The sequence below is a fragment of the Helianthus annuus genome, chromosome 1 (assembly GCF_002127325.2).
Source record: "Helianthus annuus cultivar XRQ/B chromosome 1, HanXRQr2.0-SUNRISE, whole genome shotgun sequence".
NCBI classification, from domain to species: domain Eukaryota; kingdom Viridiplantae; phylum Streptophyta; class Magnoliopsida; order Asterales; family Asteraceae; genus Helianthus; species Helianthus annuus.
Window position 1 is genome coordinate 37351583 of NC_035433.2, and position 13127 is coordinate 37364709.

The following is a 13127-nucleotide window of genomic DNA, read 5'->3' on the forward strand; positions in this document are numbered from 1 at the left end:
CGAATCATGATTGTCAACCAAGGGTTGTCGAAGTGGTTGAACGTCAAAGCTTCTCTAATCACCAACTTCGCCATTCAATTCCGAACTACAATGGGTCACATAACGAAATATAGTACCATTACCACCCAATTCGGCTTGTTCGGCATCAAAAGTTTCTCTTAACGCCTTGTATAATTTAATTTGAATATGCTTGTCAAATTAGAGTTTGAATCACTTTTTAACAAAGTGTCACAAAACTTGCAACGAGCCTTTGTAGACAACTCACTCATCTCCACCAAATCCTAATTGCACTAAATTTTCTTATTCTGATTATGTGGAAGAACCCCAATAATGAATGGGGCGGAGGAAGAACCAACACCAATAGATGATGTCGATTTGGACGCCATAACGAGTGTAGAAGCTAGAAAGTGTAGAACGAGATTAAATCATGTGTATAAAACAAGGTCTCTAATGTCGAGTACTCCTCGAGTAGTCGATACAAGGTAGGCTACCGATGCGACTTTCTTCAACTCCACCTAGTTACTCGGAATCGATAAAAATTGCTCAACTCGGGTCGAGTTTGACTTAAACAAAATAAAAAATAATTTCTATGCCTATTATATTAAAAAAAATATCATTTTCACGTATTTTGTTATAAATATTAGTAAAATTACGCTATTTGACATATATTTAATTTCCAAAACTAATTTCTTTATAATTTAACATGTCCGAGTACTCCCCGAGTATTCTCCGCCTAGGCTGAGTACTCTCAACTCCTCGTTCGACCGACTAGGGAGCGCCTAGCGACTTTTGCAACCATAGAATAAACCAGGAGAATTTTTTGCGTTTTTTGTTCGTTTATTCGCTTTTAAGTTGGATAATCAACCAATACATCCCACAACTATTTATAGGGGTCAAGAACCATTTCTAACAATCAAAAGATGGTAGGAAACGGCTATATAACCTTTACCAATGGCTGGAATCGATTACAACGATTTTTAACGGTAATAACCGGTTCTGAAAATACATGAAGAATCAGGTAGGAACTTTCGGGTACTATGGGTGCTAAACCAGGCATAGAAACCCGTGATAGGTCCCGGAACCAGTTCCAGATCTGGTCCAGAACCGATTTTCTGCCCAAGTCTAATTTAGGCATACATGATACAAACATAGAGATCCATTTTTATGGGAAAAGGTGTCGTGCGTGCAAAAATTCATGTGAAAACAATACTTTATCATTTTGAGTCCAAGGTTTTAGTGCATTAGGAGTCACAATTTGCTGACATAAGATAGGTTATAATAAGAACAAACTTTTCTAGACATTTAGCCATTGGTGTTGTAATACGATAAGAATCTAATAAAGTAGTGGCTATGATTCACTGTAAGTATCAGACTAAGCATGTAAAAAGATAAATGAAAAACACACCTACCACATTAAAAATTGAGATACGATGTTGTAAATTATGTAAGTAAATGTTTGTGATATTCTAAATTTGCGGAATAGGACATTTTTGTGTTTCAATAATTATGATAATGAGCTTACTAAGATTTATGTAAGGTTCATGAAAATTCATTTTAAAGTGTTAAGGTATCATTGATGATTATACAGGGATTTCATTGAGTACAAATACATGAAAACCTGATCGAATGTAATCTCCTAATTGTGGATTGGAAGATATGTTTATTTACTACTAAACAACCATTAGTTGGTAAATAAGATTCATATATGTTTTCAGTGGTCTCGCTTATTTTTTTTTTTTAGAGTTAAATGCCATTTTAGTCTTTTTAGTTTGGGCCATTTTGCCAATTTAGTCAAAAGGTTTCATTTTTCGCATGTGGGTCTAAAAAGATTTCATCGTTGCCAATTTAGTCCACTGGGTTAGCTTCATCCATTTTTTCTGTTAACAAGAAGGGTAATTCGGTCATTTTATATGGCTGAATTGTCCTTCTAGTTAACAAATTACATATAGAATAACTGAATTGTCCTTCTCGTTTGCAGAAAAAATGGATGAAGTTAACCCAGTGGACTAAAATGGCAACGGTGAAACCTTTTTAGACCCACAGGCGAAAAATGAAACATTTGGACTAAACTGACAAAATGACCCAAACCACAGAGACTAAAATGGCAGTTAACTCTTTTTTTTTAATTAAACGTTTATATAGATTTACAGAGAATTTAAACACCTAATGAAAACAACTTAAACGTGATACATATATATATATATATATATATATATATATATATATATATATATATATATATATATATAGGGGAAGGTTCAAATGAAAACCAATAGTTATCGCGAAAACTCGAAAACTAATTAAAAAGCCCAAAAAACATACCAATTTTTTTTTTTTTTTGCATATCAATTTTCGCCACTTTTTCTATATAAAAAAAATTTCAAAAAAATAAATATATAAATTTTTGTAGTGCACATGTGTGGTATGTGTACTACAAAATTAATTTTTTTTTTTGAAAAAAAGTTTTTTTTATATAAAAAAACCTACGATTTTTATAAAAAAAATTGAAAAAAAAATTGTGTGTTTTTTAGACTTTTTTAGTTAGTTTTCGAGTTTTCGCGATAAAAGTGGTTTTCATTTGAACCATCTCCTATATATATATATATATATATGTATATATATATATATAGAGAGAGAGAGAGAGAGTGAAAGTGTAAAATACAATATCCCTTAACGTACAATACGTACGATATAGTGAAATCACATGTTATAAAATTGCATGGATGAAATCGCATGTGATAATTTTGATGAAATCGCATGTTGGTTTTTTGTAACAATTTTGCATGTGATAATTTTAATGAAATCGCATGTTGGTTTATTGTAACAATTTCGCATGTGGTAATTTTTGATGAAATCGCATGTTAAAAAACCAACATGCGAAATTGTTACAAAAAACCCACATGCGATTTCAATTTGAGATAAAGATCTGACGGTTGAGATGATTGCGTACGTAATGTATGATAAGGGCATTTGTACGTTAACCTAACCCTGTATATATATATATATATATATATATATATATATATATATATATATATATATATATATATATATATATATATATATATATATATATATATAGGGAGCCACTAAAATAGGAACCACCTCCAGTTGTAAGAACTGCGAGAACCACTCTCAACCAATCACATTGTGCCAACATAAAGGGTATATTGGTCAATTACCCCATATGTCAAGTCACCACCCTCTCTCTCCATTTAATGCTTCTCTCTCCTCATCCTCTCTCTCTCTCTCTATTTAATATCCTTCTCTTTCATCTTTCTCTCTATGTAAATCCAGATCTTCATTCTTAAAAAATTCAAAATCCCATCTCCTCTCTATGTAAATCCAGATCTTCACATAAAGCAAACCAAAACCCTCCTCAACTCATCTTCGCTCACCACTCCTCTCTCCCTCTCGATTTATACATCAGGCGACCACAAACACCCTCCTCAACTCATCTTCGCTCACCACTCAACCCCTCCCCCCACCCCTGCTCAACTGAACGACCGGCCACCACTGTGGTGGTGGCGACACACAGCGACGACAGAGACGGAGAACAGAAACAGAAGCACAGTGAGAGAGAGAGGAGGCGGAGTCGGCGACGGCAATGCCACCCGTGACGGCGGCGGTGGTGCTTCTGTTTCACGGCGCGGTGGCACGGTGTTTGCGGCGGTGGTCCCCTAAACCCTTGTTTATGTTCAGATCTAATCTCTCCTAAACAAAAACCAGATCTGATGGAGAACCCCCAAACCAGATCTGGAGATTGGGAACAACTTCGGACCTCATCGTTCCAACTCTGGCCCTCATCACACCACTCCGGCAACCTCCGCTAACGAAGACCCCTGTCTCCGGCGAAACCTGGGTTGGCTTATTTTACCCATTTATTAAAGATTTTTTACTTTCTTTCTTGCTTTTTCTAGTTGTGATAAAAGTCGATAAATTTTTTTTTTTTTTTTTTTTGCTTTGGGGGGTAGGATTTATGATGCTGTAACAAATAGATTCATGTGGTGATTTTTGTGTTTTTTTTTCTTTTTGGCAACATTAAATCTTTAGTTCTGTTGAATGAATTCATGTGGTGTTTTTTTTTTTCTTTTTGGCAACATGTAAAAATAGATACATGTGTGTGTTTCGATGCTTTTGTTTTGTTGATTTTATTAGTTGTGATAATGTTACTGTAAATCTTGGTTCTGTTGAATGAATCTTTACATGTAAATTTTTTGTAAAAGTCGATATAATTTTTTTACATCAAATATAAAAATATATTGTAAAAATGTTTACACTAGAAATACCACGTAAAAACAATATAAAATATTTTACGTAAAACGGAAACTTTTTAACGTAAAAAGTTTTACGTAAAACGTAAAAAGTTTTAAACGTAAAAAGTTTTAAACTTTTTAATGTAAACCGTAAATATTTTAACATAAAACGTAAAATTTTTAACGTAAAACGTAAAAATTTTAACGTACAGTAAAACGTAAAAAGTTTTACGTAAAACGTAAAAAGCTTAAAAAGTTTAATGTAAAACGTAAAAACGTAAAAACTTAAAACGTAAAACGTAAAAAGTTTTACGTAAAACGTAAAAAGTTTTTCGTAAAACGTAAAACGTAAAGTTTTTTTAGTAAAACGTAAAAAGTTTTACGTAAAACGTAAAAACGTAAAAAAATGTTAACGTAAAAAACCGGCGTGTAAAACGTAAAAAAACGTTAACGTAAAAAACCGGCGCGTAAAACGTAAAAAAACGTTAACGTAAAAAACCGGCGCGTAAAACGTAAATAACGTTAACGTAAAAACGTAAAAAATGTTACCTAAAACGTGAAAAAATCAGCGAGTTAAAAAACTTGGAAAAAACGGCGCGTTATAAAAAACGACGCTTGAAAAAACGGCACGTTAAAAAACGTCGAAAAAACGGTGCGTTAAAAACACGCCAATTGAGAAAAACGGCGCCTTAAAAAACGGCGCGTTAAAAAATGCGGTGTGCAAAAACCGGCGTGTAAAAGTTTTTGTCTTTGTTCAAAAAAATTGAATTTAAAAATGTTTTTCATAAAAAAATTCTTTTTAAAAAATAAAAAGTAATCTAATAAAACAAAAAAGTAATAAAAAATTAATAAAGACAAAAAGACAAAATAGTGTAATTTTACTATACTACCATTTTAAATTAAAATATTAAAGACATAATAAGACAAAATCTATTTAATATTAATTTTAGTTACTTTAAATTTCATCTATTCATCTTCTTGATCTAAAGGCTAGAAAGTGGTTCTCTCAGTTCTTACAACTGGAGGTGGTTTTCATTTTAGCGGTCCCCTATATATATATATATATATATATATATATATATATATATATATATGCCGATTAACGGACCATCTTATCATACGAAGCGTACGCGCGAGCATCGTAATCGCACATCTAACCTACCATAGGCCTTCAATTAAACGCGATGGCACAATAGTAATTAAGATGAAATAATTACGCACATTATTGCATAATTACGCATGGTTTGGGTTAAACCCAAATTACGCACATTATTTGCATAATTGCGCATGTAATAATGCATAATTATGCACGTTATAATGCATAATTACACACGTTATAAAAATTAAACCCGCATGCCACCAAACATGAAAATTACACATGTTAAACTCAAAATTACACATGGGTTGTTTTAAAACCCTAATTACTCATGTTGTATACATAATCACACACGTTATTAAAAAACAAGAAATGACATGCGCCTCAATCTTCTGCTGGCGTATCTTCGCACGATAAGGTACTATTGTATTCTACACTTTCTTTCTCTCTCGCTCCCTCTATCTATCTATCTATATATCTATCTATATATATATATATATATATATATATATATATATATATATAGTGTGTATGTGAGGTTCAATGAGGAACCAAGGAACAGTGTTGTGTATTTATTGTGTTAAATATATCTTAAAAATTCAATTTAAAATATTAAAAGTTATTTGCTTAATTTTTTTTTTGAGCTTTTGCATATAAATATGTGTAAAAGCTATTCCAATAAAAAATCATTTTTTTAATTATTTTTTTTACCTTTTTTACTATTTTCAAGAACTATTTTTTTTAGTTTTTAATTTTTTTTTACTAAAAATGCTTCTACGTGTAAATATATGCAAAAACTCCAGAAAAAACTAACAAAAAATTGATTTTTAGCATGTTAAGTTGAATTTTTAACATGTTTAATGCATGGTTCCTCAATTCCCCACTTTTTTAGTATTTCCCATTGAACCCTCCCTTATATATATGTACTAGCAGGATGCCGGCGGGAGCGACACATCGCATTGCGATACTCGTTTTTTGTAATTTTCTTATTCATATAATATTTATTGTGATATCATTGTGATAGATATACGCGAAGTATAATCGGGTAATCCATTTCATTGTGTTGTGCATGGTTCGGTTGTAATCCTCGGCCGAAGCCTAAACCAAAGTCATCGGTTAGTCTATTTTATTAACCAATGGATTTTCAGTTAATCACTTTAGTCTATTCGGTTAGATTTACAGTTTTTTATTTGGTTCATTTAATTTCGGTTAATAGCAAAAACCAAATTGCATAGAAATATATGAAATTAAGGTATAAATATATAGAATAGAGATAAAAAAACATGAAATATATGAACCGGATGTATAAAAGCTAGAAATATACGAAAATATGAATGATTCGGTTCGGTTCAACTAATTTTTGTTAAACGAGAGTACAAAAAAATTGATAACCGGTTTTTGGTTAATTTGGTTTTCAATTAATTCAGTTTTTGGCCGATTTAAGTTTGGTTTCGTCTATTTTTGGTTTTGTTTAGGTTAATGATTTAGTTTTTGCTCACCGATAATCGGTTTTGGTTAATAACCAATGATAGTGTGCGATGCGGCGGGAAACACAGACATTGCCACAGTGGGCGTTGTTCGGTTGGTTAGATCGTTATCCTTAATCGAAATCGAGGTTATCGATTAGTCTAATTTATTAACCAATATGTTTTCAGTTAATCGGTTTGGTTTATTCTGTTAGATTGACGGTTTTTTGTTTGATTCATTTAATTTCGGTTAATAGCCAAAACCAAACATGGGCTAAAACTTTTGATTAGAAATACCTCAAATTTAGGTATAAATACATGAAATGGATGTATAGGTACATTAAATGGATGTATAAATACAAAAAAATAGGGGTATAAATATAAAATACATCAACTGAAGGTATAAAAGCTAGAAATATATGAAAATATGAATGGTTCCGTTCAGTTAATTTTGATTAAATGATGATACAAAAAAATCAATAACCATTTTTGGTTAATTCGGGTTCCGGTAAACAGTTTTTGTTAATTTCGGGGTTCGGTTTCGGTTAACGATTCAGTTATTACTCATCCTTAGACACTGTTAATCACGTAACATATCAATTTTTAATTAAAAAACTATAGTAATACTATACTCAAATTAAAGAGAAAATGATGTAATTTAAAAAAAAAATTATTAGCATACCAATAAGTTATGACCGTTTAAAAATCGGGGAGGGGGAGTTAGTTTTTTAATAAGGAGATAAAGCTTAACTACTAACTAATTATCTATAATTTTGATAAAAATGAGAGATTAAAGTGTAATCTAGATGAGAGGATTAAATTGATTTGTATTTAATCACTTCACATTCTGTAGTTATTAAACATTATGGGATAATGACTAAGTACGTTGGCCTTTAATCACTTGCACACCAAGGCATCATCTACTTGTACCTTTTAATCCACACGTCAATACTGAGCAGGACAACTATCAAAATGTTGACAAAAATGAGTAGGTCATCACGGTACTTTTTTTATTTTTTTTAAAACATTATAGTTTATAAGATATGACAAGAATACCTAAAAGAATTATAAGTTTGTTGTGGTGGGGGGAAAGTGTAACTAATTACCTAAAAAAATGTTAAAACTCAGGGATTTAAGTGTAATAAGATGGGTGACTAAAATATAATTATTATTTAAAAGACCAATTTACCCTCATTTTAGGGGTGTATTTATAAATTAAGAGGGAAAAAGTTCTTATTTTTTGGGTATCTTAAAATATCTTTCCCTCATGCATTATAATATGTAAAAGTGTAATGTACAATATGGCTTATCGTACGAGCATACGAGATTTCAAGTCCGCACGTTATAAACTTCAATCGCATGTTATAAAAAAAAGTCGCATGTTGTAGAGAAACAAAATCGCATGTTGTATTAAAAATAAAAATCACATGTTGAAAATATAAAAATCGCGTGTTGTATAAAAATCAAAATCGCATGTTATAAAGAAAAACTCGCATGTTGTAACTCAATCTCGTACTTAGCGTACGTTAACACAAATTGTATGTAAACCAACCACTTATAATATAGTATAGATGTATGCATGCATGAAATTATCTCTATAAAAATTATAAGAAGATGAATTTTATTTTTTGTCATTTAGTCTATTTCGTCATTAGTGTAAACATTTTCATTTACAACCCATGTAATTTAAGTAGTGTATTTTTTTTCTTTTACTTTAACCAAATTATTTTTCTACTTTTAAATAGATTTTTAAATAAACACGTTAATACCGTTTAGACATGTTTTTTAACTTTTCTTTTTCTTTGCTATAATGGTTGATTGTGTGGGATAGCAAAGATAACAAAACTTTTTCTTTTCTATTTTATTTTCTTATGAAAGGATACAAAGTTCATTAATACTTTTGAAATTAGTTATTGATTTTTTGATAAAACTATTAATATGATAAGCAGGCAACGTGTCGCGGGCCCGTTACAAACATAGAATGAAGTAGTCTAAGCGTTATGCCATACATAAACCATATGAAAATGCATGTTTCAACGTACTCGGTTCAACTTAATGTAACACATCTAAGCATTGTGATTGAGTCAAAATGTAAAGTAAATCAAATTTATACCGTATAGTTATAACATCACGTAACAAAAAAAAAAAAAAAAAAAAAACATAGTGCATGAATAGAAACCACAAAAGGAAAAAAGGAAACGCATTCACATCAAGGAGCAACCATGAGTGTTTTGCAAAGTGAAAGGACCAAATCCGGTAGGTGTTGCGAGGGGCCGAAATGTATAGTAACTCAACAACAACAATAATAATAGTATAATTGTAATTTTACACGTCTTGTGTTGCGAGGGGCCAAAATGTAGATTAACTCAATATATACTGTCAAATCAAAATGTATTATATATTTAAACCTTGCTTGGTTTGGAACAAAATTTACGTCAAAATGTAGATCAATTAGAAACGTACATAAAATAAGCACGAAAACATATTATATTTGAGCTGACTCGTTTCCAACAAAAAGTTTACGTCTAAACGTAAACCAACTCAAATATATACTGACAGTAAATAAAAATATTAGTTTTTTTTTAAGTAAAGGAACAAATATGGTAAACTCGAAACTTAGAAAGTCAAGGAGGTCAACGACAAATTAATTATTTAAAAAAAGAAATTCGTGAATGAAAGTTATTAAAGAAAATATGCCAAAAACTTATATTCAATATGATACAGGGGTAAAGTTGGAATATTAAAAACTTGAGGGATTAGCTTGTTAAAACTGTAAAATGGAGTAGTAGTTTAGGGACTAAAACTATATTTTAGGAAACTTTGAGGGGAGCAAACTTAAGGGACTAATATTGCAATTTTGTGAAACTTTGGAGGGTAAGCAAAGCCGGATGAGAAACCTTTCCTTTTAAATAGTATACAAGTAGGTTAGAGTCCCGTGTGTTACACGTGTTGAATAAATGTAATTTTATATATTAAATAATAAAAAGTTATATCTTTATGAACCACGTATATTGTACGGGTTAAATAAATGTAATTTTATATATCAAATAATAAAAAAAAGTTATATCTTTAAAAACCATGTGTATTACACAGATTAAATAAATGTAATTTTGTATACTAAATACTATAAACGTCGTGTCTTTAAAAAACCCGTGTATAATCGGGTTGAATAAATCTACCAAATAATAAAAAATTACATCCTTAAAAACCTCGTATATTACACGTGTTGAATAGATCTAAAAAAGAGTTATATCTTTAAAAATCATGTGTAATACACAACTTAATTAAATGTAATTTTGTATATTAAATACTAAAAATGTCATATCTTTAAAAAACTTGTGTATAGTCGGGTTGAAAAATCTAACAAATAATAAAAAAAATTATATCCTTAAAAAACCCCGTGTATTACATAGATAGCAAATGATAAAAAGTTATATCTTTAAAAACTTCATGTATTACATGGGTTAATTTTGTATACCAAATAATAAAAAAGATATATTTTTAATAAATTAGGATAACATTTAATATTAATTTATTATTTATATATTTAATATAAGATAAGTAGGAAAGATAGATATTTGTTTTAAAAATATATTAAATTAACAATTTAGATTTGAGGATAATATTTTATTAAAGTATGATAGGATTTAATATTAATTTATTATTTATTTAGTTAATATAAGATAAGTATAGATTTGAGTATACCTTCAATAAATGACACGTGTCCAAAAGTTAATTTCTTTTATTATAGTAGATAGATAGACGAATATGAAACCATATTGGGTTTCAATCAATATTCTTTTATGCACTCGAAAAAATGGACCAATAAAATTTGTATGGCAAAAAATTTCATATGTGAAATATGTAAAATTTCCAAACCAATTATGTATTTGTTGTATTCTTACATATATTGTTTGTATTCTAACTTTTAAGGTACAAAATCATGGTAAGGAGTACTAGTCAATCTTTGTTTGGTGATCGCCAAATCCGCAACGAAGCTTTTATTTATTTTTTTTATTTTATTGGTAAGTATTGTTATGGATTGTTAGGGTTGTAAACAAACCAAATATTTAGTGAACTGTTTAGACGGGAAGTTCATTTATGTTCGTTCGTTTAATAAATGAACAAATACGAACAGGAAATTTCGTTGGTAAGTTAAACGAACAAACATGGATAGAGGCTCTGTTCGTTCGTTTAAATTCGTGAATGTTCAGTAATTTATTCATTTATGTCCGTGAATGTTTAGTAAATATGTTCATTTATGTTCGCTCATTTTTGTTTACTTGTGTTCATTTATTTAAAGGTTTTTATATGTTGTATTTTTATTTTTTATATGCTTATTTATTTTTTATGGATTCTTCATAATCTTTATGATGAAAAATGTAGAATTTTTTTTCTAAAATGAATATAAGTTTGTGTATTTAGTTGTGATCCTTCCGATGGAATAAAAAGAAACTTGTTTGGTTATCATGTGATAATGGAATGGAGAATTCCACAAGGAATGTAAACCTTCTAAATATAACAATTTTAATTCCTTTGTAAGGTAGTGTTTTTTTTTTTTTTCATTCCTTCAAGTAATGGAAACAAATATTATTATTATTATTATTATTATTATTATTATTATTATTATTATTATTATTATTATCAATATTTTATTGATTTTTTACCATTATTATTATTATTATTATTATTATTATTATTATTATTATTATTATTATTATTATTATTATTATTATCGTTTTTAATAACCCACCGCCGTCATTCACCTTCGCCGTCACACGACACCACCTCCGCTGCCACCGATGTGCGACACCACTACCGACACAGCCGCCGCCGTGACTATTGTCGCCGTCACCCACCGCCATCGTCACCCACTTTCACCGCCGTGACTATTGCCACCACCTCCACCCCAGCCGTCACCCGCCACCACCCAACTCCGCCCCTACTGTCTCCCACCGCCGTCACCTGCCACTACCCACCATCCCGACACCACCCCTGCCACAGCCGCCACCCACCCCACCCCCACCCCCACCTCCGTTGTCACCCGCCACCCACGTCCACCTCCACCACCATCGACGTCACCCACCACCATTGTCGCCGCCGCCACCTACCTCCGTCTCGGCCCCCACCCACCGTCATTGCCACCTACCGTCACCACCGCTCCTATCACCACCCACCACCACCGACTACCGTCACTCACCACCGATTTTCCTTCGTCTATTCTTTCCTACCAAACAATACAAAGTAATGATTCATTTTATTCTCACATGGTAACCAAACAAGAGATGGGATTGTAATAATCCATTCCATTATCTCGTTCATTTCATTATCTCGTCCATTCCATTCCCCCGTCCATTCCATTCCCCCGTCTATTCCATTATGCCATACCAAACAGACCCTAACAGTTCATGAACACGTTTATTTTCCTTAATGAACTAGCACGAATAAGAAATCCTGTTCAGTAAGCGTTCGTGAACAGTTTATGAACACGATTGTTCTTTCATGAACGAACAAGGCCTTGTTTGTGTTTGTTCGGTTCGTTTACAACCTAGCATTCTATTTTGAAGAAATCTTTTTATCACATTTTGTTGGAAATTTATGAATTCTAGTAAAACAATTTTATTCATTTAAAAAAATCTTATAATCATGTAAGAAAATTTGTCCGCTGTAACTAAAATAATAGAAAACTAATAATGGTGACCCTAATGAACTAAAATAATAGAAAACTAATAATGGTGACCCTAATGAAAGTTGCAACTCCTCATGAAAGCTGTCACAAAATAATAGAAAACTAATAATGGTGAAAGCTTGGCAGATGTGTAGGTAAATTAGACCATCTAGATTCAGCTACACATACGGGATCAACTGAAAGCTTGGCAGATGTGTAGGTAAATTAGACCATCTAGATTCAACTACACATACGGGATCAACAAGTTTCAACCCAGAGATATGGGATGGACCATGCGGTATGGTGATGGTCCTCTCTTGGAGGATGATTCGTCACATAGGATCCACATAGGGTGGGTGTGAGGATGAGGCAAAGAGGATGTAGGTATGGAAATGGGGGGATGGACCTAAAATGTATATGTATATATTGTATGTATAGGTGTGTGAGAGAGGAAGAGGCCAAGTTTTTGTCATCTAGTGGATCAGCTCCAACGTCCAGAAGAGGACGCGTAGGGCGACCCATACCGTCTAGCCTAAATTATGATGGTTTCAGCACACACGCGCATATATTGAGAGTTTCAACCTATATATAAAGTTTCAATCCACTCATATGCAACTCATGAGAGTTTGAACCGACGTATA

The 13127-nt window shown here is 31.5% G+C and overlaps 1 protein-coding gene across 1 annotated transcript in view; it reads left to right on the forward strand.

Moving 5' to 3' along the window:
- Positions 1 to 12115, forward strand: part of LOC110878236 (soluble scavenger receptor cysteine-rich domain-containing protein SSC5D-like) — a 54201-nt gene extending 42086 nt beyond the window's left edge. Inside the window, exon 4 of the mRNA XM_022126536.1 lies at positions 11732 to 12115. Coding sequence (XP_021982228.1) covers positions 11732 to 12115 — 384 coding nt within the window. The remainder of the gene's footprint in view (positions 1 to 11731) is intronic.
- The last annotated feature ends 1012 nt before the right edge of the window (positions 12116 to 13127 follow it).